The 27145-nt window shown below is 38.0% G+C and overlaps 3 protein-coding genes across 10 annotated transcripts in view; 2 read left to right on the forward strand and 1 right to left on the reverse strand.

Annotated features, from left to right (window-relative positions):
* Positions 1–7217, forward strand: part of LOC113636358 (B-cell receptor CD22-like) — a 36310-nt gene extending 29093 nt beyond the window's left edge. For 3 of the 7 annotated variants that reach the window (XM_047803537.1, XM_047803538.1, XM_047803536.1), the window contains exons 2-9: positions 42–108; positions 1446–1790; positions 3118–3357; positions 5019–5276; positions 5387–5647; positions 5730–5817; positions 5890–5935; positions 6899–7217. In XM_047803537.1, the coding sequence (XP_047659493.1) occupies positions 51–108; positions 1446–1790; positions 3118–3357; positions 5019–5276; positions 5387–5647; positions 5730–5817; positions 5890–5935; positions 6899–7168 (1566 nt within the window). In that variant the 5' untranslated portion in view covers positions 42–50 and the 3' untranslated portion in view covers positions 7169–7217. The remainder of the gene's footprint in view (positions 1–41; positions 109–1445; positions 1791–3117; positions 3358–5018; positions 5277–5386; positions 5648–5729; positions 5818–5889; positions 5936–6898) is intronic. The other 4 variants (XM_047803540.1, XM_047803539.1, XM_047803541.1 and 1 more) reach the window with 2 other exon arrangements.
* A 3210-nt stretch (positions 7218–10427) lies between these two features.
* Positions 10428–14692, reverse strand: dnajb1b (DnaJ heat shock protein family (Hsp40) member B1b). Its single transcript, XM_027136447.2, has 3 exons — positions 14275–14692; positions 12764–13302; positions 10428–12407 (listed from the first exon to the last, which is right to left on the reverse strand). The coding sequence occupies exons 1-3, from the start codon at positions 14492–14494 to the stop codon at positions 12174–12176; spliced, it is 993 nt and encodes a 330-aa protein (XP_026992248.1). The 5' UTR covers positions 14495–14692; the 3' UTR covers positions 10428–12173.
* Positions 14693–15681: 989 nt separating this feature from the next.
* On the forward strand, positions 15682–26881 carry tecrb (trans-2,3-enoyl-CoA reductase b). Of its 2 annotated transcripts, XM_027136444.2 has the most exons (12): positions 15682–15814; positions 20046–20096; positions 20990–21041; positions 21556–21600; positions 21927–22030; positions 22998–23113; positions 23887–23992; positions 24564–24636; positions 24830–24873; positions 25189–25246; positions 25344–25432; positions 26156–26881. In XM_027136444.2, exons 1-12 carry the CDS (start codon positions 15800–15802, stop codon positions 26327–26329), a joined length of 927 nt encoding a protein of 308 aa, XP_026992245.1. In that variant the 5' UTR covers positions 15682–15799; the 3' UTR covers positions 26330–26881. The 2 variants fall into 2 exon arrangements, with proteins under 2 accessions (XP_026992245.1, XP_026992244.1); XM_027136443.2 differs by lacking the exon at positions 15682–15814 and having other exon boundaries at positions 19351–20096.
* Positions 26882–27145: the final 264 nt, after the last annotated feature.

The following is a 27145-nucleotide window of genomic DNA, read 5'->3' on the forward strand; positions in this document are numbered from 1 at the left end:
TTACAATTATTAACACATAACAGTGTTTTCTTCATCTACAGGCTGCACTGATGATGTCACGCAGATTGACTCCTCCTCTTCCTCTGTTCTTTCTGCTCATGATTTCAAGTGAGTTATTTGTCCTTCTTTTAATGCAACTTTGTACTTAGTGCCAGTAATGACTTTCAGCATCAGCAATTCTGTGTTAAGTTCCTTTTTTTCCAGCTCTCTCTCTCTCTCTCTCTCTCTCTCTCTCTCTCTCTGAACTGCATGACCCTGAGATGTCAGACTCAGGCATCCATCATCAACATGAAACTTTCTCTAACAGCAGTCAAAATGTCATTGTTTGTGTCAAACAAGTTGTGAAATTGTTGTAACATTACAACAGGAGATCATGACTTTTTTCATTTTTTGTTGCGTTAATTCTTACCCAGATACAATAGTGCTATTTTCTGATTGGCTATTGTGTAACCTCTTTTTTTGATTGGCTGATAAGTGTCAGGTTCGACTAAGAACTCCAGCAGGAGACGCGCTTGATTCCTGCCAGAGTTCATATTTCCACCGGAAAGACCCGGGTGCTGGTTCAGAGCTAGCGCTGGTGCTGGTTCAGAGCTAGCGCTGGTGCTGGTTCAGAGCTAGCGCTGGTGCTGGTTCAAAGTTGGTTCCACTGGCGAACCTTCTAAGAACCGGTTTGCCTTTCCACCGGTTAGAGAGCGTCACAGCGCCGAGTGTGACGTCACTGTATACGTGTCACGTGTCCCAGCAACGTTACCGCAGCAGCGGCAAACACGAACACAACAATGGCGGATGTTGCTTTACTGTTAACGCTCATGGCTTTGTGACCCCACATCGGCATCCAAACGCGGCGAATAAAACGTGTACGTGCAGCTCCGTGTAATCTGTATAAACGGAGGTTGTAATCGATAAAGTACATAACGTTATTTTATGGTTAACACAGAAAAAATATTAGCCTTAGCATGTAGCTACCTACTATCATGTGTGCTGATAACGTATCATATCGCGGTAAAGTAAAAGTGTATTAAACATTAGTATACTTAAGGTACATTATCACATGCGCTAACAGTAGCCCCGCCCACAGTTCCCGCCCACAGCCCCGCCCACAGTTCCCGCCCCAAGCGGTTCTTAAGTTTAGACCAGCAACGTTTTGGTGCTACTTAAGAACCACTTTTCCTGGTTCAGAGCCGGTGCTTTGGCGGTCGAAACAGAAAGAACTGGTTCTAAATTAGGCTGCGGCTCCGAACCAGCACTCGAACTGCCTCAGTGGAAAAGGGGCAGAGACAGCGGGCGCTGCGGCAGTTTAAATATATGATAAATAGTCAGTTTTTCTGTGAGACAAATACAATGTGTGGCGGGAGAGCGTGACAAAAGACCGAAATGAGGGACTGTGACTCTCAATGTGTGACACTTGAGAGCCCTGTATCACTTTTCTGTATTCTGTGTTGCAGGAGTCGTGTCCCAGTGGAGTTGGAGTGTGACTTATACACCGAGCTCCATCTGTGCTCTAAAGGGATCGACAGTGAACATGGGCTGCACATACACATATCCAACTGGTTACACAGTTCAGAGACCTTTCTGGACCAGACAGTTGGTTACAGATAAAGAGCCTCCTGATCTGTCTTTAGACCCAAAGTACAGAGACAGGGTTCATTACCTCAGAAACTACTGGAATGACTGCCGACTCAGACTGAGTGATGTGACAGAACAGGACCAAGGCAAATACTACTTCAGATTTATAACAAACCCAGTAGAAAAGTATCAAGGTAGAGATGGAGTTGAACTTACTGTCACAGGTAAGCCACATCAGCTGAAATCATAACACACTGTACTTTATTCGTTATAAAATATTTTACACTGACAAAACTTACACCATCATTTGACATTTAAGAAGTTAATTTTTCTTTAAACAAAATATTTAAATATTTAAATAAATAATAATAAAATAATAATAATAAATAATAAAATATTTTTAACAACAGCATTGTTTCTATGTTTAAATTTCACCAACTTGTCATCAATCTGTAAATATTAAATACTTTCTAAGTCACTGTTTTCCAGCCTTCTCGGTTCTATGAGCAAATATGTTTAACGGTTTGTTGACCATCAGATGTCACTAGTGTGCAGTGTTTACAAGACCTAAAACATGTTTAATGTTTGATCAATAAATATGTTGCAAATGTTTGCTATTGATAAATAATTACAAAGAACAAATAAGAAAATAATTAAAAAATAAAGATTCCAGTTTAAATGTGCTTTAGACACAATTTATATATCAATACTGTTCATGAAATGTATGAACATTTATTGAACAATAAACAGAACAATAATTAACTCGCTTCCATAAAATGGTGTCACTCAACCATTGAAGATAATTATAAAGTAGAGTCATGAACATGATCTAATTGTCTCATTTACATTTCAGTTCAATTTATTTGGACTTGTATAGTGAACTTTTAACAACAAACAAATCTCCCAAAGCAGATTTACAGAAATCTGGGTGTAGATTAGAGTTCAATAAAAGATAAAAACGAAACATGTTTCTCTGGCTAAGCCTAAATAGTGACATTATAAATCATTACATTATACAGGTTTACAAGTTTAAAGACAAACATCTGTACAGTACCTAATGTGTTGGATTTTAAATACGAAATCTAACATGAGCAACACAACAGTATTTACGATTACAGTAGCAGCACGTGGCTACAGATCTACAGCATCCAGGTGAAATTATCTACAGAATAAAGAACACAGCCTGAGTATTTAATGGCTTTGTGGCCAGGTACCATCCTGATATCATTAATATGAGTGATTAGCAGGATAGCCCTAGGCTCAAAGGATAGTACTACTGAGTTTATTTGAAAGATTTCCTGGTTTATTTCACACACGCACGCGCACATACGCACATACGCACACACACACACACACACAAACACACACACACACACACACACACACATTTAATTTAAAGTGTATATATATATTCTCTATATACAATATACATATTGAATACATATATAATGTATGTTAAATAAAATATACATTTTATTAATTAAGTTAATAATTAGTCAAGAATGTCCATAGTCTTCACTGCATGTTTTCCTTCTTTCCTCTCATGCACAGATCTCTGGGTGGAGAGGATTCCTGGTGGAGTTGTTGAGGGAGATGAAGTTACTCTCACATGTAAAACCTCCTGCAGTCTGACTGAGACCCCAATATTGGCCTGGTACAAAGATGGAAGTTATTTCTCCTCCTCTAACCCGCTCCATCTGCCATCAGTCAGTCAGCGGGATGCAGGCAGCTACAGATGTTCTGTACAGGGACAAAGTTATCGCTCCCTTGCTGTCACTCTTGATGTACAATGTAAGTACAGACTGATTCATTCACTTATTACACTAACACAAGGCTCTCAAGTTTTGAAGACAGGCAAGAGTGACATCTCCAACCCCCCAGCGATCCCCCACCACCACCACCACCACCAGCAGCCTAAAACACAAACACACACACACACACACACACACACACACACACACACACACACACACACACACACACACACACACACACACTCACACACCAAAAAAAGAAGAAAACTATGTTTCACCAGGATCACCAACCACATTTTAACCAAATACAAAGTATTTGTTCAATTTCCATTTATTAATTTGTGTGTGTGTGTCTGTGTGTGTGTGTGTGTGTGTGTGCGTGCATGTGCGTGTGTTTGTGTGTGTGAGAGAGAGAAATTATGACTGGTGGTGTTTATTGTAAGTGTTTGTTGCCTTTTTGGACTCCTTTATCATTTGTAATGTTGCTCCCATTTAAAACAGTTCGGCTCAAGCCCAGACAATTTTAGGGTCATGATTGAGGACAATGTCCCGTCCAGAGACAAGCTGTTTTGTGTTTAGGTTTTGTTCAAACCCACCATCGAAAATACCCTCTCTAATGAATGTTTTTTTTCATTGGTTGTTGCGTTAAATCTTACCCAGATACAATAGTGTTATTTTTCGACCAAGAACTCCAGGGGAGACGCGCTTGATTCCTGCCCGGTTACATAGAGACAGCGGTGCGGACAGATACATTTTGGGCGCTGCGGCATATTAAATATATGTAGATAAATAGTTAAAAAGTTTTTCCTTTGACAAAAGACCCAAATGAGGGACTGTCATGCTCAGTGTGTGACACTTTGAGTCTGGTTCCTCTCAAGGTTTCTTCCTTACGAATTTAAGGAAGTTTTTCCTTGCCACTGCTGCCTGAGTCACCTCAGACTTGCTCATTGGGGATATACTGTATACATGTACATACACACTGTGAACTATATATACAGTATCTTAAATTTTTTACTATATTAATTCTCTATGTTTCTCCTTATGTTTACCTTCTGTTCTATGTTTATGTTCTGTAAAGCTGCTTTGAGACAAAGCCCATTGTAAAAAGCGCTATACAAATAAACTTGAAACTTGATAGCCCAGCTAACAACACTAAAAGTTCATGCTGAATCCACATGTAACATGAATCTCAAAAGTAATGAAACAGGAGCAAACATCAAAGCAAGTAAATGTGTTATGACATGACTTTAAACCTTTTTCCTTTACACAAGTCATCAGCTGATATGAAGTTTCACTGGATGCTCTCTGATCAGGGGTGCACAATATAAAAGAATATTAGCATACATTTCTGTTAGCATAGCTGCATAAGAACACATTTGAATATTAGCATAGCTGTTTATTAGCATACTTGCAAGCTAGCATTTTTGCACTGACAAACCCTTGTATATATAAAGTCAAGAACACTCGTACCTGCAAAGTTCATACACACCTATATATTAGAATACATACTGTTTTAGTATTCATACTGTCATGTCACTTACACTAACATCAGCAATGTTATGACATTTTCTACAATTTCACTGCTGTTTCTTTTTAGGTAAATTAATGTACAACTGCAGTGAAACAGACTGATGATGACTTTCATAGTCTGATTGTTAAAAAACTCTTTCAGTGTGCATTTTATGATTCTATATTTAGATCCTCCAAAGAGAGTCTCAGTGTCCATCAGTCCCTCTGGTGAGATAGTGGAGGACAGTTTAGTGACTTTGACCTGCAGCAGTGATGCTAACCCACCTGTAGAAAGCTACATCTGGTTTAAGGGAACATCCTCTATAAGTAGAGGAAACACCTTCACCATGAGCAGGATCAGATCTGAGGACAGTGGAGAGTTTACGTGCAGGGCTGAGAATAAACATGGAAGTCGATCCTCTACTGCTCTGTCTCTTAATGTTCTGTGTGAGTTAATGATGATTATGATGTTCAATGATATAACTTCCTTACCCATAGTAACCTGTGACCTGTCAGTAGGTTTTTCCTTTGTATCCTTACTGTCTTGTCTGTTTTAGATCCTCCAAAGAATGTCTCAGTGTCCATCAGTCCCTCTGGTGAGATAGTGGAGGGCAGTTCAGTGACTCTGACCTGCAGCAGTGATGCTAACCCACCTGTACAGAGCTACACCTGGTATAAGGTGAAAGAAAGCTCACCTGTAGGATCTGGACAGAGTTACAGCTTCACACTGACCTCCAGCAGCAGTGGATGGTTTTACTGTGTGGCTGAGAATAAATACGGGAGTCAGAGAGCACCTGAAGTGGGTCTCACATTAAATGGTATAACAGTTATTACAACAATGAACAGTAGCATCAATAAAAGTGAATGATTTACAGCTGAGTAATATTTACCTGTACACAGGGGGCAGGAGTGTGCTTCTGTATGTATTACCTGGAATCATTTTTGGATGTGGATTTTTACTTGCAATTGTTGGTGTTTCATTCATCAGGTAAGCAAATACATACATTCGTCATTATGTTAATATTTACAGAATGTACTATAACATTATTTTTGTTGATAGGAGAAAGAGACGCCGTGGTACAGCTGAAGATGAAAAGTCAAGTCAGGCAAGTCTATTAAAACACTATGGAATGATACAGTGTGTTTTGGTGCTTTGATCTTAGTAAGTTAGTTACTAACTAGTGAACTTAGTTTGTTATTTACTTAGGTAGTTTGTTTATTTCCTTTTAAAAGAGTATTCTAAATTATACCACAGGTTTTTCTCTGGGCACATAGTTTTTTGTTCTGCCTCTAACAACGTTATGAAACCAAAAATATATATTTTGCCAAAAAAATTTATTAAAAGCATTCAATCGTTATATACTCATGTTGGAAAAACCATCACAGTCTAAAGCCGCTCCTTTACCCCCATCACTGCTAGCTGTGATTTTCTAATGACAATATTTATCCAGGTGTTGGATGTTTTGTGCGTTAAGAAAAGGAGCATATGTATGTAACACCTATTGTTGAAATGGTACATGAATAGTTGTAGAAATTTGAAGTAATAATCAACATTACACAAAGAGCATTCTTATAACTTTTGACAGAAAATTTAAAATATGTTCTTCACTAAACGTTGCCAAAAACACCTACTTTATACCCCAGCTCTGCTGCTTGCTTTTATTTTCCATTTTAGTATCATTAGCTTTATTTACTGATTGGTCAAGAAGGGATTCGAAACTTTTTGGATGCCCGCTGCTGTATCAGATGCTAAACAACAAAATTAAAAGCTGTCTAATGCGATTAGGCTGTGCATTAATATTTATTTGCCAAACTGTAGCTTGAATAGGAATTTTTCATGTTCGGATGTTCGTATATCAGTTATAAAAGCGACAGCCCTACCTCAGAGTGGATTTTCTCATTTTAAACCTGTTTTCAAAAATGTGTGTAACCACATATCAACATAACAATAAATAGTTTTAAGCTCATAGCCAGCTACAATTATAGCACAAACACACCTATCCAACTAACTCTGACTGTGAGATGATTTGCTCATTGATTACCTGCAAAATGTATCTTTCCATCTGTAGGAATGTGCCTACAGCACTGTTAACAAGAGTCCTGCAAACAAAAGTCCAACACCTCATCCAGACCTGGTCAATCAGAACGATCTTCATTATGCTAGTATCCAGCACAGGAAGCCAGGACGTTCTCCAATCCAGGCCTCTGGCTCTACTGCTGATGAGCTGGTTCAGTATGCTACTGTCCAGTTTCGGCATGACAGAGTGATAGAGACCCAAGAGCATGATGAGGAGTATGCTAATGTCAAAATTAATATCACTGGTGCTGCTTACAGATAAGAAAATGTGTATGTGTCACATAAATATAAATTAAATAGTCCTTAACTAATTAATGCTTTTATGCTTTAATAATGCATCATTCTGGGCAGTCGTGGCCTAATGGTTAGAGAATTTGACTCCTAACCCTAATGTTGTGGGTTTGAGTCTCGGGCCGGCCACGACTGAGGTGCCCTTGAGCAAACCCCCCCAACTGCTCTCCGGGTGCCGCAGCATAAATGGCTGCCCGCGGCTCCGGGTGTGTGTTCACGGTGTGTGTGTGTGTTCACTGCTGTGTGTGTGTGCACTTTGGATGGGTTAAATGCAGAGAACCAATTCTGAGTATGGGTCACCATACTTAGGCGTATGTCACGTCACTGTCACTTTCATCTTTTGGTGCAGGTCTGATGCTTCTGCTTCTGTGATTTACAGCAGCTGAAGTAAACACAGATCTGTACAGGGCAAGTGTCATCTGAACATTTACTCAGTTATAGTCATTGGAAAAATCAGCTAAAGAAAGAAGACAAGAAATTGTTTGGCTATTAATGACACATTATTTTCATAATTATATATTTTCTGCATGATCATTTTATAAAACAAATCCTATTGGATCATTTAAATCCTATTGGATAATTGTTTGATGTACTCCAAACACTTCATGGTGGCTCAGGCGGTTAAGGCTCTGGGTTGTTGATTGGGGTTCGAGCCCCAGCACTGCCAAGCTGCCACCGTTGGGCCCTAAAGTAAGGCCGTAAACCGTCACTGCTCAAGCGGTGTTGTATCATGGATCACCCTGTGCTCTGACCCCAAATTTCAAAGCTGAGATATGTGAACAAAGAATTTCACTTTGCTGTAATGAAGATGTGACAAAGATTTTTATTGCATTTTACTTCCTTAATAGTTTTTTCCCTGTTATTGATATTTTCCTTTAGGCAGCTTTTTAGTTCATATTATATAAGGAAATAAACATTAAAACCTCTCTATATAATAAACATTATAACTTCTCTGCAAAATGCTAAAGTTTCAAAAAATGGTAGCCAGTAGGTAACACATTTGATCACATTTACATTTACTGATTTACAAATCTCAGGTTTATTTTTATATTTACAAAGCAGCAGTTACCTTTTAATGGACTGATTATATGTATATTAAAATCCTGTCCAGTCTGAAATAACACTGATTTATTCAGAATTTAACTGGTGTATTCATAATTTACACAATTACCAAAAGATGCTCCAAAAGTATGTGCAGACCCTCACACCTGTATTGGTTCTTCGAACAAACTGTTGCCACACAGTTAAAAGTTTACAATTATATTGAATGTCTTTATGTAACATAACATTACAATTTTCCTTCACTGGAACTTAGAGCATGATTAAGAGCATGTTTCAGGATGACAATTTCCTCTGCACAAAGAAGCACCATGAAGACATGGTGTGTTAAAGTTGGAGAGTATTTGAGAGCCCTGATCTCAACCCCAGTGAACACCATTAGGATGAACTGGAACACCAACTGCAGCTCAGACCGCCTTACCAGACAACAATGGCTGACCTAACTAATTTTGTGGCAGAAAATTCTGACAGCTGTACTGTAGTTGTAAACCTTCCCAGAAGCATATAAATAGTTAACAAAATAGATAAAAACAAAGACCAATGTGTGTTCATTTCAGAGTTTTTTTGTGATGGTCAGGTGTCCACATACATTTGGCCATTGAGAATAAAGTTTAATCTACAAACTGTTACAAACTTACCTGGATTTTATGCACAAATAGTTTTATGGGTCTGGTCCTTCTGTTTTTTCAAAGATACTTCAAAGATATATTACTTTGATTATAAAATTAACTGGAAAATATTTTTTTTTATTATTGTTTTTCACAATATTTGTTGTTTTGCTGTGTGTTCAAATTTATTAAAATGATGAGGAAAATTTTTTTTTTTTTTTGTACTCTATGTTTTTGTACTCTATTGTTTTGTTGAACTCTATGAGATGATCCCCATATAATCTTGGCTGAATTCTACAGCAGACTGTATGATTTGTTTAATATTTTGTTATATCTTTTCCACTTTCTCATTTCTGTCCTGTGACATTCTCTAATAGTGCCTCTTTCTCACAAGTATAAAATAGTGAGGAATAAGTGAATGTTTTTGAATTGTTTGTTTATTTAAGATGCCATTATTGACCACCTCAATGAAAACTTTTAAACACTACTAATTTATAACATATATATAACTACTAAATTATATTTTTATACAGTTTTTCAGCTGTTTCTCTGCGAATTATACTTTGAATCCTGATGATGCCACAGTTATTTATAGCGAGGAGTCAAGGAATAAAACATGTAAAGTCCGACATACGTTAAAGAAGCGTTATTTTAAACTGACCAATCAAATTACGCTTCTGTTTCCAAACGGCGCCTCAGTTTTGTTAGATGATTGGAAGAGACGACGAGAAATCCTCACAAGGGCGACATCTGCTGGTTACCTGCGTGTAGTGCGTCTCAAAAGCCACACCGATTCTGAAAGCTGCTTGTATGTATCTTCTTTAAGTTTACTCTGTAAATGTATGGTTTTGTATTAATATTTCTCTTATACATGTTGCATTATATTGTGTTCTCTACTAATTGTAGTAAAAGTGTTAATTATAGGAAATAAGAATTGACGAATGCACAATTTTGCTCATATGAAACACTCACAAGAAGAAAGATGTCATTTAATTCTATAGTAAGAGGCTAACATACATTCATCATTTGATGTTAATATACAATGTAAGGAGTATATGGCTTTGACTACCTGGTCATTACCATTAACATTAGTTTTTATAGGCGACATGGTTAGACACAGCTCTAATGTTTATAGCTCACTCTTCCAGCTTGGTACAATTACATTCCTGTGTGTGTATATGTGGTGTGTGCTGATGACTCCGGTTCTGTCTCTTGGCACTTCGCTACAATCAAGTATCAAGTAAAAACTTGCTGTTTTTACAGGTAACCCCACACACACCCATGCTTTGTGCAAACTTTGGCTATCGTTAAAGCTGCAGGTCTGCTAAAAGATACTAAGTACAGATTATTACCCTCTTTTGCATACATATTGATTTTTTTTTAATTGTACATTAAGATGTGTTTATTATAACCAGTTAATTTTTAAGAACATTGTTCAACTAATTTTGCATATTCTGTTTTGCAAAGAACACAGTAATAATTGTACACTGTCCAGCTGTGTAGTGAATGGATTTGATAAAGAGCTTGTTTGTAATAAACCTCAATAAAAGTACACGGAACTCATTGAAAAATACGAAACGGCAATTTCTTTATTTTCCCCAAAATAAAGGAGTCATTTATACACTACATTGCTTTTGGCCTCGCAGAGCAGATTATACATTTTTGGCACTTTTATATTAAATCCCACGCTAAAGAAAAGAAAAACAAAGAGCATTAAAGCAGGAATGAGAAACTGTTAAAAACAATATAAACACAGTAAAGAGACTGATTTTCTTTTTGTGCCATCTCTTTCTAAATTAGTACCCATAAAGAACCATAAAAGCTTCACTGTTAATCTGGATGATCTTGCACAGAACACAACCTGCTAGTGTACATCTAGAGTAATGAGTGTCATTGAGCAGCTCTTATTGTCATCATAAGCACATACATGATAGATGACGATTCGCAGGTGCTGAGAAAAAAAATATTCCATTATTTTTGCTTGAGCTTCATTATGATCCACCTAGGGTGAATCAGACAGAAACACACACCCATAGGGTTAAACTCATCATTCATTCATACATACACTAAGAGCTGTAAGGCTTAAACTGGGTGGAGATGGCATGTTGAGCTTATATTTTCTGGTTTACTACTCTTACAGCTTTCCAAAATGCATGTACAAAAACCCCACACATTTGTTTTAACAATCTGGATATAAAGTGCTATGTTTTTATACACAACGTATTAATGACTATCTATCTTTGGCCAAACTGTGAGATTCATTTACACAGTGAAGATGTTCCTGTATACACTGGTTGCTCCCACACAATCACTATTCCTTCAGTGTTGCAAAACTATATAATGCATCAATGTAATATAGAGTAACTGCATCAGACTCTGGCCTGCTATCCACCTGTATTACCATGTGACCAGATTTGCCATTTTGCACAATAGCACTAGTCACAATCTGTTTCAATTAACATTGCCTTTTCCAGTCCACCATTGAAGCACAAACACAGATGAGTCACAGTGAGGACACCTGTGTAAGATAGAGCACTGACATCAGTACCATATCAGAATGCATGAAAATGTGTTCAGTGTGTCCAAAGTAAAATCAAAGTAAAAAGACTCAGCTCACCAACAAATATACAAAAAAATATTTAAAATCCCAAACTGCCGAAGAGCATACAGGAGAGAGAAAGGGAGGCTATTTATAAACCATGAACCTGATGGATTTTTGTTTCACTAACAAAAATGCAGGTGCAACATGTTTAAGCTAATTCCAGAGAAGCTATATAAATCAAGGCTCATGCCATGACTATAAACAACACTTGTGCTGTCCTGAAAATCAATTACAGAAATCAGAACTAACAAAGACATCAATTTAAAACAGCGAGAAACCCCACAACGCAGAGATTGTTCATTAAATGCTACAAGACATGATGAAAAAAAAAGAAATATCCTGAGTATTAATAAAGGCATAGAATCTGCCTGGCCTGCCAGAAAATGGCCAAGAGAACCAAATAATTCAACGTATTATCGTTCATTTAACATCAGCCTAAGCAGCCTTGTCGAAAAGCACACATTGCCACAGTAGCTGAGCTAAATTTAAGTTCAGCTTCCTTCACAGAAAGGGAATTGAGAGAAACAAGCCAGGACCATTGAAATAAGCCTGCCTCTTCAGGTCTGCTTACTTCATGGAATATCCTCCAGCATTACAGAGTTTTAAGATTACACCAGAGGACTCGCCATCTTGCAGTTTAGCATTACTCAGTTTACAGTTTATGCGTCGCAGCTTTCAGTCAGTGGACGCAATATCGTGTAAAATCATTATGAGGGTAAAACCCGTGCAATGGTGCCCCTGGCATCCTCGCTCAGTCTCTCTGGAAATTTCACTTCAAACTCAACGATTAAATCTCCGCGCCGTTCAGGGTTCTTTGGCAAAGGAAGGCCTTCGCCTGTGATGTGCCGCTTCATCCCGGGACGAATGATGACATCTTGCATTGGTAGGGAAATCGTGCGTTTGTCCAGAGTCGGGGCTTTTATTGTACAACCACAGAGAGCCTGAGACAAACACAAAGACAAACAGTTAAACAGCTACCACACCACCATTGATGTCCAGCTTACTTTCTTTTTAAAATGTTATCTGTAGATTGCTATCACGAATACATTTATACAATACTACAATAATACATTTTATTACAATGTAAATTAAAAAACAAAAAACCTAATTTTTCATGAGTTCACACAATTCATCTAATCTGTACTAGCATCTGCTTGGTAACACGGTTCTGACACGGTCTAGATTTCACACTGACATTAAGCATCTGAATAGGCATACAACCAAAACCCTAACCCTGGGCCATTACAATTTCAAATGTGCCAGTTTATTAATATGAACTAATCTGCTGTACACTCACTTCTTTGAGCGAGATCTTGGCTTGGTAGATGAGGTTTGAGCCGTCTCTCTTAAACACCGGATGCGCTTTATCCTTCACAACAAATATGATGTCAGCTGGGATGTTGTTTGGTTTCTGGTCACCCTCTTTAGGGAAGGTGATCTTGGTTCCCTCTTTCCAGCCTTTCTTTACCTCCACAGTGAGGATCTTTTCCTCTGTGCGTGTGCTGCAGCCGTCTGGGTTCAGTCTGCTCCGTGAGATTTTCATTTTCTTGGTGCAACCACTGAACACCTCCTCCAGGCTGACTTTGAGTTCATGGGTCACTGGCGGGTCCTGCTTTTTACCCCTCCTCGGAAAATGGTGCCCACCACCCATGCCAAAGCTTGCGAACGGTTCGTCCACATCCATATCTTCCATGCCACGACCAAAGATGTGCTCAAAGGGGTTCCGCCCACCAAAGAACTCGGTGAACATGGCATGTGGGTCACCCTGGAAGGTGTATGAAAAGCCAGGGCCATTTGGCCCACCACCACCGCCTCCACCAGTGCTGCCCTTTAGCCCTAAAACAGAAAAGACTTTTATTTTATAATGGAAGATACAGAGTTGCATGGTAACTGTGGTTAAGTTTTTTTTTTTTTTAAACACTGTTTACGTTTACAGGTTTATGATTAGTTGCAGTGTATTATCAGACAGGTAACTGACTATTAACTTCACAAAAAATAAATAAATAATGAAATGTAACTTAATATGCTATAGGTGTAGATAAAACGATAGCAAATAAACCGATTTCCCTGCCTTCATACCTCCAGTGATGCGACACAACTGCACGAGGCACCAGGAATTATTAATATTTTTAATGTTTCAACAGTTATCCAGCAGGTTTGTTTGAATTATTTACTTTTTAAACGACTTAATTCCTCCTTATTTTCACACTTATTAATTTGGGGGTAATTTCTACACTTTGTTTCTCCACTGAATTCTTTTTTATTTCGGTTTATTAAATGAAAAAAAAGTGTACTATCGGATTCAGCTAACAGAGATGCTAAGCTAACCCAGTTTACCGACAGGTTTGAGTTTAATGTGTATTAAACTGCATTAAAATATTTAAGCTAGACTCTCGAGTACTTTCGCTCCGTTTAAGAAGCGTTTTTTGTGAGAACTACCACGTGGTATCGCGATACTTTAACGTGGACTTAAAGTTGATCTGTTTATTGTGTGATAGAGAGTGTGGGTGTGTGTTTGAGAGAGAGAGAGAGAGTGAGTGTGTGTGAGAGAGAGAGAGAGAGAGAGAGAGAGATGTCAGGTCACTGTTAATACAGATAATGTATTATAAGGGGATTTCTCCACTGTCTTGACTACGAGTTGTGGATTAATCCGCAACCCAAATGGAGGTCTTATAGGGCACTAGATTTATAAACCATTTACACTGCATTACACTTATAACTGGATTTAGGATTAGACCTAAAACAACGCACCAACCTTCTCATACAGGGATGTTACATAATCCCAAATTAAACAAACCAACAGCGTACCTTCTTCCCCGAACCGGTCATAGACGTCCTTCTTTTTCGGGTCACTCAACACGTCGTAGGCTTCCGCGATCTCCTTGAACTTCTCTTCAGCGTTTGGGGACTTGTTTTTATCCGGATGAAACTTTAAAGCTTGTTTACGGTACGCTTTCTTGATCTCGTCCTCAGACGCGTCTCTCTGAATCCCCAAAATGCTGTAATAATCCTTTCCCATTTTCACCATCTGGAAATAAACCTGCAGGTTAAAAATAATAAACCTCACCAGAAGTTTGACGAAGGTGCGAATCGTCCTCGATTAAAGCCTCAGTCGTGTTCAGTTTGTTGGTGTTAAACTTCTGACTCTTCAGGAACATGATCCTCCCTTTTTGAAGCATTTCGGAAAGTTCGAGAAAACTCTAGTAACATCAAGAGCTTTCTCAGCATTAACCTGCTGGGTAAATATCAATGTGCACCCTACAGCTCATGTAGTGCACTAGGAAGTGTGGAGAATACATTGGTGATATAACCTACAGAGTCCTGTGTGAAGGGGATAGGATGGGATTTGGAACATGACAGAGGACAAACGTCACAATGATTACAGAAATACTTTCCTCTGTTTGGATCAGAATCATGTTGATGCCACGCCCTAATAACCAAATAACTAACTATCTAACTATCTAAATAATCTAACACTATTACCATCTAATTGTAATAATATTTGTTGTTGTTGATCCTGTTGCTAATGCTTTGCAGTGTGAAAAGCAGGAAAGGGTCAAAATAATTTGAATTGTATTTATTTTTATTGTTTTAACTAACTAGCTCTTATTAACCAGTCATCTAAATGTCAAGATAATGAGTATAATTAATTTATATATTAATAATACGTCTGGATATAAGATTAGTGATAAATCATGAGACACTAAGTCAAAACAGGATTTACAAGGTTACACCACATCAGTGATATAACAACATTTTAAACGCATTTCTAATGATGGCTTTTTTCATGCTGCTATTACGCGGTGGGATCACGTACTGAATCTGTGCCTGAATGTATAACACGATATATAATAAAACAACAAGAAGGGTTTGGTCAATACAGTAAAGAACAACAACACAGCCCTTATAACTGAATTGTTATTTCACATCGTCAGGTCATGTGTACTTATGGGGGGAATGATAACATATTTGTTAATTATTTAAAGTTTGTTTTTAATCACAGAGTAAATACCCCAATGACGCGTGCCCTTTTGCCCCACTCCCTAATCCCTACACATAGCAAAGTGCATTCTGGGTATTCTGCTCCAACCCTAAATAGTGCATTGTTGAGTTTTAAACGTGCATTGTGTACGTTTGTATATACGTGACTGTTAATTACACACGTGGGCGTGTCTAATGCGTGTCTTTGTCCAACGGTCATCGTGCAGAACGTCCGTTAAGAACAACGACAAGCTTCTCTTTTATTGGCCCGCCCCAGGTTGTCCGAGCGCTCTGATTGGACGTCGGATCTGTCAGTTATATCGGATGACAACGAGTTTAAACTGCAGACAAAATGAAGCATTACGAGGTAAGATCGTTTCTGTAAAACACGTGCTTTCTAAGATTTGTTTCGTTTTTTAAATTCTGATCACGTGTGTGCTGGTAATGGAGGTTTTGAAAGATAAATGTGTAATTTGGCGACGAAGGGCAGAAGGTAAAGGCGAGATTAGACTGCAATTGTATTGATTAGACAATAATAATCACACGTTAGTAAGTTATTATAGAGGCTTTATAGATGTAGACCACATGACTAATCCAGGTGTTTTAGCCTCACTATAATGTTGCATATATTCCTATACACCCACCGGGGGTTTGTGGTATCACAGGTTCACACTTATATCAGGTTTTAAACATCGTGTTATTTATTACAGCCTTTTATACGTGATCTGGTTCTTCAGTAATGTCAGAATTACATACTAGTAAACTAGCTTATGGACCACAGCAATATACTGAAGGTTGATTTTCTGGATTTTTAATGCACCATGCTGCTGCTGTCAGACTCCCGGAAGTTGGTCATTATTTTTATATAAATGGCCCAAATAAACGTGTCGTCTCAAACTCGTTTAACTTTAAAACACTGGTTCATAGATACAATCCATGTAAGACACGCATGAACCAGAGATCAGACATATAAACAGTTTAAACGACATGCTTTTTAATAAAATATTTCTATAGATGTTAACGCAGAGTAACCAGCAGGTGGCGCTCAAGAGTCAAACTGAAATGAACTGCAGCTGTGGCTGAGCCAGTTCTGAACAAGCAACCTGTCAAAACTGGTCTCATTCCAGAAAAAAAAAAACCGAGGACTTTCCCCAGTGCAAAGATTCATATGGAAAATCCAGGAGAGAAATGTACATTTGGGTTGATTTTAGTCTAATACTGTACAACCCATAGTGTAGACTGAATTCCCCAGACATAAGGGTGATTTAATAAAATACTGTATTGAATATTTTATATCAAGTAGCTGAAGTTATCTAATATTATAATTAGTTTATTATTTTAGAATGCCAAATTGTGATGATTATAATCTGTTTAATTGACCGGTCCTGGTAATGTGATTGTGTGCCAAATTAAAGCCAAACCAATGACTGATTCAAATTTAGCCTGTGTTTCTTTACTCTAATTAGATATGTGTGTCTTGAAGGCAGTGTTTCATTCCTATTAAACGTGTGATAGTTCATTTTAAGGATACACAATATACATTGCAAAATATATAATACAATAAAAAATACATAGAATCTGTGAAAGAAACATGTTTTTTTGTGATCTTTCTATTTATAGTCTGAACTAAAGATAAACAAACAAAAAAAGAGAGAGATGCAAAGCTGATTATATTGTAATTTGTGCTGCACGATTAATCATATCGCAATCGCGATATCAAGCCTGTGCGATTATATGACGCAAAATGCTGCGATTTTATGAAATAAATAAATGCATGTGTGGACATGACAACCCATTCTCTCTGTAAGCTGTTTGCCTATTTCATACACTACACCGCTATCTGCTAATAATAAAAAAAAAAGCCCAGAGTTTCAGTTAGGCAGTGGCACGTATGGTCATGTCGTGACTTTTTCCGGTGTGCAGCGCGGAACGGGTGAAGATGGATGCCGAGCAGACGGACACTGAACTGGTGGCCAGAAAAAATGCTACCTCTGTTATATGTAGTGTTAATTTCGTCAGACGAGACGAAATATGTTCGTCAACTTTTTTCATGACTAATACGAGACGATGACAAGACTGCACCACTGTCCAAAAACGCTGACTAAGTCTATGCGTTATTGTTGACGAAAAAAGATGAGACGAAAATGTTTTGTATAAAATAAAAACTAAGATAAAATCTCTCTTCATTTTCGTCTACAATTGTCTCTGCTTTTTCATCAGCTGTTACGCATTTAAAATATTCAGAACGAGTTCGCGGCTTCGCGCTGTTGCTCAAGTTACAGGTCTCATACGCCTGTGGCTACAACACGAAACTGCTGAACAATTGTATTGCTTCCGCTAAAGAAAATAGTGCGCTCCGTCTCTACGGTTAGAATCTTGTGTGTCCATGGCAACGCTCTGTTTTTCATGGCATCGGTGTGTTATAGTTAGCAGCGGTCTGTTATCAAGAAATAAAATAGTGTGTGCGTAGAAAAAATTCGTCCACACGCCGCTCAAAAAAAAAAGTCCTGAGCGCAAGTCCACCGTCTAGGCACTTTGTGCGTTAAATGATTATTTCCTGTCGCTGCGCCCGATGACTGGACATTACGATTAAAAGCAGTATCAGTAAAGTAAAACATGTGATGTGCAGTCAAGTTCGAGTGTATGTACTCTTTAAACAAGTGTTCTCAACTTCTCACTGATACTTTTGTGATTCGTGGAGTTTTGACAAGTTTTATATCCTCTTTTCTTAAATTTCTTAATGTCACAATCACATCATAATCAAAAGTAATAATTAGGCTTAAAAGCAAATGTATATGTAAGGGAAATATCATCAATAATGGTGTGTGCAATACCATGTATAACATGCATTTAAGTTGGTAATTTACTTATACAGTATATATACTGTAAACCTACAGTTTTGATCTTAGGCTTTTCAATAATCAGCATTAATGTGTTATTTTATATTTTAATTTGAAAACGTTTTGCATTTGTTGTTGTTGCTAGTTTGAGGTTAGAAATACAAATTTCAGTATTATCAGTAATCTGTGTGCATTTTCCTTGAGAACCAAGCAAGTTGACTCATGATACCATTTGTTTATTATATCGCAATCGCAATATTGACCTCAATAATCGCAATATGACATTTTCCCTAAGTCGTGCAGCATTAATTGTAATGATTAACAACCAGTATAAATGTTCAGCCTTATATTATTTACAGTTATTATTACCAGTTTAAAGCTGATCCTGTGTGTGTGTGTGTGTGTGTGTGTGTGTGTGTGTGTGTGTGTGTGTGTGTGTGTGTGTGTGTTTTTCATTGCCAGTGTGCAGGTTATAATTAGCACTAGTTTCATTTTTAAAGGGGAGGGGGAAGTGGGGGCAAGGGCATTTTTCACATTACCTCTTGAGTTGTGTGTGTGTGTGTGTGTGTGTGTGTGTGTGTGTGTGTGTGTGTGTGTGAGAGAGAGAGAGAGAGAGAGAGAGAGAGAGAGAGAGAGAGAGAGAGAGAGAGAGAGAGAGAGCGCAATAAGTACCATACTGCGCTACAGTCATATTTTCAGACATGGTAAACTTATCTAGTCATTGAGCAACAGGTCACCATGGATAGGGATCACAAATCTCTCCAGTGATTGCAGTACAGATTTATTTCATGAATTTTTGAACTTGCTGAACCCAAACCAGTATTGAACTGTACACTAAAAAGTCTGTATCACAATAATATAATTTCAAACAGATTTAATAAAATTGCAGTTACACATCTGACAAACATTTATGGTACATACAACTTAAACACAACTAAAAATTCACCGAGCATAAAAGTATATTCACTAAAGGGAAAGACAGGTTTGTGGTCACATTCTCATTGTGCTGACTTTATCAAGGTGAACTTTGAATTTTGGATTAGTTTTAATAAACAGGTTGCACAATAATAAAAATGATTGGTCATTTTTCTTGTAAGTCTTTGTATACCTTATATACATCAATATGGACTGATGTTCATTTTATGACCATTGCAAATATACTCCTGCAGTTAGTAGATCCAAGCATTTCTGTACTTTATCAGTTTAGCCAGTTGTAAGTGCTAATTGGACAATTATGGGTTGTTAAATTCCACAATAGGTTCTGCCTGGAAAACTTATAGCTTCTCATAGCTCATAGCTTCTAATTTGTAAGGTGTCATTGGTGATAGGGATTTTCACTGGGGTTGGTGGAATAAAGCCAGTACCCCAGTGAGATTGGGGAGAAGGACAGGAGGGTGGAGTTAGAGATATTTCCCCAACTGCCTGGCTCTCTTTTTAGAGGGATAGAGAGGGCAGGGTGGAGGAGGACTGGCATTGGGGGAGAGACAGGGACTCCATTTAGAGGGTGTGCAAGAGAGAGGGAATGGCTCCTGGGGAAATATAGAGACAGATAGACAGATTTCCTTTGGCAGAGAAATAGAAAACACAACGAAATTAGACAGTACACAAAAAGAGAGTGACAGAATGGACAGCTTGGCGTTAGAGGCCGCTCGACCCAAACTGCCTGGGAATTCCACCATGGCCACAGGCCTTCCTGGGGCCGTGCCATCCAAACGCAAACCCACCAAAAAAGCTAAAAAAGCTGTTGTCTTTTTTGAGGTGGAGATTTTGGATGCTAAGACCAAGGACAAGCTCTGCTTCTTGGACAAGGTAAGAGCAAGTTTTATTTTTATTCAAGGATATTAAAATTATTCTTATTTATTAAGGTTGCAGTGTTAATACTGATCCAACAATCAGACAGCTCAGCATGTAGCAGTGCATGTTCTCTCAGTTAAATATAACACAGCTACTTTTGGGGCTCGGTGCTATCTATAGCTTGCTAACGTGTGTTTTGAGGAACGCCTGGTGCTCTTTGTCATATGCTGCCATGCTCCTGTGGACATAGTGGCAGCCAGGAGCCTCAACATACTGTCAGCGTTGATGAAGCAAGTTTAATGAAAGGTCAAATGTCATGATGACTGGGAGTCTCCGTGTTGACGTATGTCATTTAGCCATTAATCATGTGTCTCCAGTGACTCCAACCTTTTGAACAGAGACACCAGCCTTTTGACCAATAACTCCAATCTTTTTAAACTTTTACAATTTTTAGTCCAAACTTTTTAACAAAAATTTTACATTGTGTAGTGTGTGGAGAATTTTAATATCCACTCTAGTGTCTACTTATAACGTACAGAAGGAATGTCTTTAATGTACATGTGAGTGTTTTAGCTGTAATAGAAACACTGTGGTGTGGCCATAATGCACAGGTACACACATTAGCTTGGGTTTACAGTGTAATTGAGCAAACATGAACCATATGTTATGGTGTAGATTGCAGCTCGGGTGCCATGACACGGAAGTTACACTTTTAGGACATGTTCAGTGCCTGGTGTGTTTTGTGTCTAAGAATGTCAGCTGTTCCAAACACCCACCATCTGGGAACACCAGGGATAGCAGCTAAATATACTGCTAATTTGTCACAAACAGACATGTACAGTAAACACACATACACAGATGAAGTGTGTAGAGTGGAGTGTTTATTTGTGTGTGTTTATGATGAACAGGTGGAGCCAAATGCAACCATTGGAGAGATCAAGTCTATGTTCCATAAGAGCCGTAAGTAGACAAACTGTTAACTTGATAATAGCTAAGTGCTAAGAGCTACTTTCACTGCTGACTTCAAAGCCACTCTGTGATAACTCTGAAGGTTTTAAACATCGTAGATTTTTCTTCACATTTGAATATTAAATATTTTATTACAATCATTTGGCAGAATCAGTCGAGTGCACTTTGTCCAAGTTTTGTAGTATATTTTAAATGTAAAGTTTTTTACACTAGCTAGAATGATGAATTCAGCCAATGTGTAGAATATAATAACCAAATATATTTTGGCTGGTCTCTATAACGGAAGTGATGTGGGAGGTCTGTGTAACTTTGATGGTTAGCTAGTTTGCGTAGCTAATGGTCAAGTGTGCAACTCCACTGTATAGCATGCGATAAAACTGGTATTTTGTGGTAAGTAGCATTTTAAGCTAAAGATATTGAAAGAATGACTAATGCTGATTTGGTTTTCGAACAGCTGGTCGGATGGTGGACTTTATTATTACGATTCTGTGTGTTTTTGTTACAGACCCACAGTTTTATCCTGCCAGACAGTCCATCCGACTCGACCCCAGTGAGTGCTTTCATTTCTGTTAGACATTTCTCTCCAGATTTTCACTCTCTCTTTTTCCAATAAGTGTGTGGATTTTCAAAAATAATCGATATTGCGCGATATGGAAAAAGACCTCCGTTTAAACACAATGTCCTTCCACTTATATCATTTTAATGGTATAGCATTAAAAAAACAAAAAATCAATCGAATGAATTCCAAAAACATGGCAACATATAACCTAGAAATACTCAACTATTTATTACCACATTAGCACATTATTATAGATCATGCACATTATTATAGATCATGTCAAAGTATACTGATGCATTGTGGGATTGTTTATACAGAGGGAAAATCTCTGAAGGATGAAGACGTGCTCCAGCACTTGCCTGTGGGAACCACAGCAACCTTCTACTTTAGAGACTTGGGAGCCCAGATCAGCTGGGTCACGGTAACTAACGAACACACACACACACACACACACACACACACACACACACACACACACACACACACACACACACACACACACTCTTTCTCACCTTACAGTTTTCATTACTCACATAGATGGTAGATGTGTATAACCTTAAGAAACTGCAGGAACCACTTATTTTTACAGGAAGAGACAGTTTGATTGAAACAGCAAACAGCCAGTTAAATTTACTCACCGATGACCGTTTCAAAATAAACACTTTTGTTGTAAACTTTATTCACTATACTCACTACCTCTTGTTATGGAATGTTTTTGGGCCAGTGTTCAGAAGTTTTTGTTTACCTTCCACCAAAGCTCAGCTACCTGTATGTCTGTTCTCTGTCATTTGTGGCCAACCAAGTGTAAACATACACACACACACTTATGCACATAATGGATGCTCCATAGCTGAGAGAGTGTGAGGATTAGGTGGTGCTATATTGAGGGCGTTCATTAATACCAGTTCAACAGAGCTATGATAACTCTGTGACACACACAGGGCTTTAATGTGTGTGTGTGTGTGTGTGTGTGTGTGTGTGTGTGTGTGTGTGTGTGTGTGTGTGTGTGTGAGAGAGAGAGAGAGAGAGAGAGAGAGAGAGAGAGAGAGAGAGAGAGAGTTTATAGTGATTATTACTGACACATGCTCACACAACACCACACTATTTGCACGTCCTGATTTCACAGAGTGACGGATGTCCACAGGTCTCTAAAGTTACATCTCACACAATTTATAGTCCAAATGATTATATTTTGGATCGTCATCTTTGTTAAATGATCAGATTCTTAGAATTCTTTTTTAGATAAATCACATAACTTAGCCACAGTTCGTTTTTCTTTCTAAGCCGTGGAGCACATTATTTCTTTAAAATGTTGCCTCTTCATGAAATAATGTTTCTACACTATCATTTATTTATTTATTTATTTAAATATTTTTTCCATTTCTCAGGTGTTTTTGACGGAATATGCCGGCCCACTGATCATCTACCTGATGTTTTATTTTCGTGTGCCGTTTATTTACCAGCCCAAATATGACTTCACTACGAGCAAGCACTGGGTTGTACAGTGAGTGAAACCTTTACATTTACATAAAACAAATTAGTGTTAGTTTAAGTGTTTCTGGAAGAGGAATGTCTTCTGCACCCGTCAGTTTAAAGATAGTCAGTGACTCAACTGTTCGGACATCAATGGGAAGTTCATCCCACCATCTCTGTGCCAGAACAGAACTGAGTCTTGATGTAGACCTCCCTCCCACCCTGAGTCAAGCATTGCTAGATACTTATTTTTTATATTTATATATTACAGTTTCACAAACCTGTGAGTTACAAAACTTTCCTGATTCTTTTGTGCTGTATGCTTAAGCATGTAGCTTCGTAGGCAGCTTTTAAACTGACTCTTCTGTCTGCTACAGTGACTACAGACTACAGAGTTCATGCTGAATACAGTATTTACACACACACACACACATCCACATTATTGTAGGTCTACAGAATTAACCTCATTGTAGCTGGAGGTCAAATAAGGTGAAACATTTTTGAGAATTTTTATTTTTGATATTATATTTTAGTATTTTTTCCCTTATTAAGAAGTTATTATGCACTGTATCTTTTTAATGGAGAACTGAATTCATTCCCGATTCCTTTTTTGTGTGATAGCGACACCCTGTGTTCAAACCTGGTACTTCGTTTTCTAAACTTTCTTATTTGACACTTAATTGAAACTTTAAGTTGTGTGTTCTCTCTCTGTGTGTATGTATGTGCATGTGAACTAACAAACCTTACTGTAATGAAATTTTAAAGCTAAATTCTGATGGTTAATGCATTTCTCCTGTGCTGTAGTTTGGCATGTATGTGCCACTCGTTCCACTACGTCAAGAGACTGCTAGAGACGCTGTTCGTCCACCGCTTTTCTCATGGAACGATGCCTTTACGCAATATCTTTAAGGTGAGTGCTCACACACACACACACACAAAGTGTGACATGAAGTTCATTATTAAATTAAAAATGTTAATCATTAGGAATTTCCTGTGCTATTAGAGGAATAATGAGACATAAAACTAGTGAAGCCACTGGACCTTCACTTCACTATTGTATTTCCCTGTGTAGAGAAAAGTATTTATTTATATTCTTTATTTATTTTGTATACATTAAAGTATTCATGGGGTTATGTAGACAAGACAATCTCAAGGTGAAATGCTTCAGATGTGACCATGGGGCCTTTTTCTCTTCAGTATGTTTTTAAAAAATACTTCAAAAACATCAAGCTGTTGTTCAATAAAATTCCCAAAGCTAACCAGCTAGTTACACACAACACTGTGTGGTTACCCAGCTAGTTAGTTTAGTTAGCATTGTAAGTGACCTTTCTAGTTTCACTTGAACTCTGCCCTGTAATAAACTTTTATTTACCTGACATTTGCTTAAAACAGTATTTTATGTTAGGTGGGTTAAAGAACAGCTTGTGTGGGTGTTTGAGGACATTAAATGTGCACTTGACAAACTCAGTGTGTTTTTTCAGAACTGTACATACTACTGGGGATTCGCGGCATGGATGGCTTACTACATCAACCACCCACTATACACACCACCGAGTGAGTGCATGCTAATCAACACACTTTACATGCTGGGGGAAAATGTGTTTTCAAATCAAAATGATAATTGTTTGGTTTCCATCTAATTTTATTCTAGGTTCAAAGAGAATGTTCTTGATTTGTAGTTTGGTCACCTACCAAAAAATTCTAAAGGGTCCTGTTCTGATGCTCTGATATTGTGCTCCTGTTTCAGCCTACGGAGAGCAGCAGGTGAAAGCGGCCCTGATTATTTTCCTGGTAAGTGACAAGAAAATAATAAAACAATCCTGTTTTAAAGCCAAAATGTACACAACAAGCCCAAGGTAACCGGCTACATAAACTGATATTACTGTACATCATACATACTCATCATTTTCAGAGCTAATAATCACTCGGTTACTTTACATGAGTTAAATAATGCAGATATTATTATACTCTCGTCCAGTAATGTTAATCTGATAATAGACTTAAGAACATACTTGTGCACGATTAGACGTGTACAGTTTTTTGTTTGTTTGTTTGTTTGTTTTTTTACCTAATTTATTAATGAATTTGTTAAATCCATTTCTGCAGTTCTGCCAGATCGGAAACTTCTCGATCCATATCGCACTGAGAAATCTACGACCACCAGGTAAAGTGTCACTTCCTCACATGTACAGAAGATACATTTTGTGTTCTCTCAACTGGAGGCATTTTGTTATATGTAAATAAATCCTTTAATTTCTCAGGATCTAAAACTAGGAAGATCCCATACCCAACTAAGAACCCTTTCACTTGGATCTTTCTGCTGGTGTCCTGCCCCAACTACACATACGAGGTGAGCATGTGTCTGTCTGTCTGTCAAATAATTTTAAATACAGCACGCATGGAGCTAATGTCCATGTAGAAGAAACTACTACTATAAATCACTCAGCATTTCAGAGCAGGAACAGATCAGTGTTTGGTTTCTAAAAAAAAAACAAAAAACATTTAAAACTAGTAAGAATTCAATCCTATTGCAACTTTACATCAACTTTGAATTAGCAGGGTGATGTGATTTGGAATGAACAAAAAGTGAACAGGAAGTGTTTTAGTCCTTATTTTATACCAAAGTAATTTGCTATTACAATTCTAAAAATTTCTTAATGAATGCCACATGGTTTTGTAACATGAAATCAATTTCTTACGTTTCATTTCCTCGGATGAGTTTCTGTTCTAACCTGCATTATGACGGCTGTACAATTTTTCCCTCTCTTGATGTTAATAAATAAAAAAAAAGTCACATTTCCAAAAAACTGTAGAAGCAGAAACGTAGTCACAGCTTTACCTCAATGATTATTACAAAGCACTGACACTGGAGACTTCCATACACGTAAACTCCACCAAAGCAGCCATTAGAAATCAGTTTATTAGACGTAGATCATTCACCATGCAACTCGATGTGTATGTTGTTACTATAGAAACCACTGAAGCTCATATTAAATAATGTAAATTTCATTTAATGATGCAGTGTGTGTGTGTGTGTGTGTGTGTGTGTGTGTGTGTTTGTGTGTGCGTGCAGTTGGGTTCATGGCTGGGCTTCACCCTGATGACTCAGTGCCTGCCGGTGGCCTTCTTCACCCTGGTGGGCTTCATCCAGATGACCGTGTGGGCTAAAGGGAAACATCGCAGCTACCTGAAGGAGTTCCGTGACTACCCACCTCTGCGTTCCCCTATCCTGCCGTTCGTCCTGTAGAACCAACCTGATGACAAACCGTACCCACCACCCGACATAACCCAGTCTGAACCAATCACCTTCAAAAGAAAATACATCCTTTCTGGTTCTCAGCACACCTTCTCACCATGCTCCATGCTCCCTCAAACCTTCACCAGAGGCCGTATTCACAGCACTGACAGTTTTATTAGCGTGATCTTTTTGGCCTGATCAGAAGTGATGAAACCTGTCCAGGAGTCCAGTGTGTGCCTGAGGGACCAGGCAAAGTGCTGATGGTGAGATTCTGGACTCTGCAGCTTCTGGATCACTCAAATGACCATAATATAGATGGTAGATAATCTAGTTATCTGTGTTTCCTAAATCACTGCTATGTTTAACACTGTAAACTAAAACATGTAATTTTTTTCCAGATTAAATTAATGCAGTATTTACAGACATGTATGATAATCAAATAAAGATGTGAAACATTTTATGACATGGCACAAATTTTGAATATCGAAGCTCTTGTTAAATTCATGTTGATTGTTTACTGTTGCTAATGTTTACATTCGAAATACACGCTTAGTAATTGTGCTTTGGTGTTTTGTGTCATGCGTTCAAACCGGAGAGATTAAATACAGGAAAATGTTTTTTAAACAGCTGGTTTTGAGTTCAAGTTTAAGATGTGGCTGATGAGAGAACATGTCTGTGGTCTTGCTGGAGACTTGACATCAAGTCACTTTCTGTGGTGGAGGTTTGGCCTCAATCTTAAAGGCAGTTCTGTACCTTAGGCATGAGTCAGTTGATAAAGTTGTTCTGATTAGATTTGTGGTTACAGATTAATTCTGCTATTTAATG

This window comes from Tachysurus fulvidraco, chromosome 18 (assembly GCF_022655615.1).
Source record: "Tachysurus fulvidraco isolate hzauxx_2018 chromosome 18, HZAU_PFXX_2.0, whole genome shotgun sequence".
NCBI classification, from domain to species: Eukaryota; Metazoa; Chordata; class Actinopteri; order Siluriformes; family Bagridae; genus Tachysurus; species Tachysurus fulvidraco.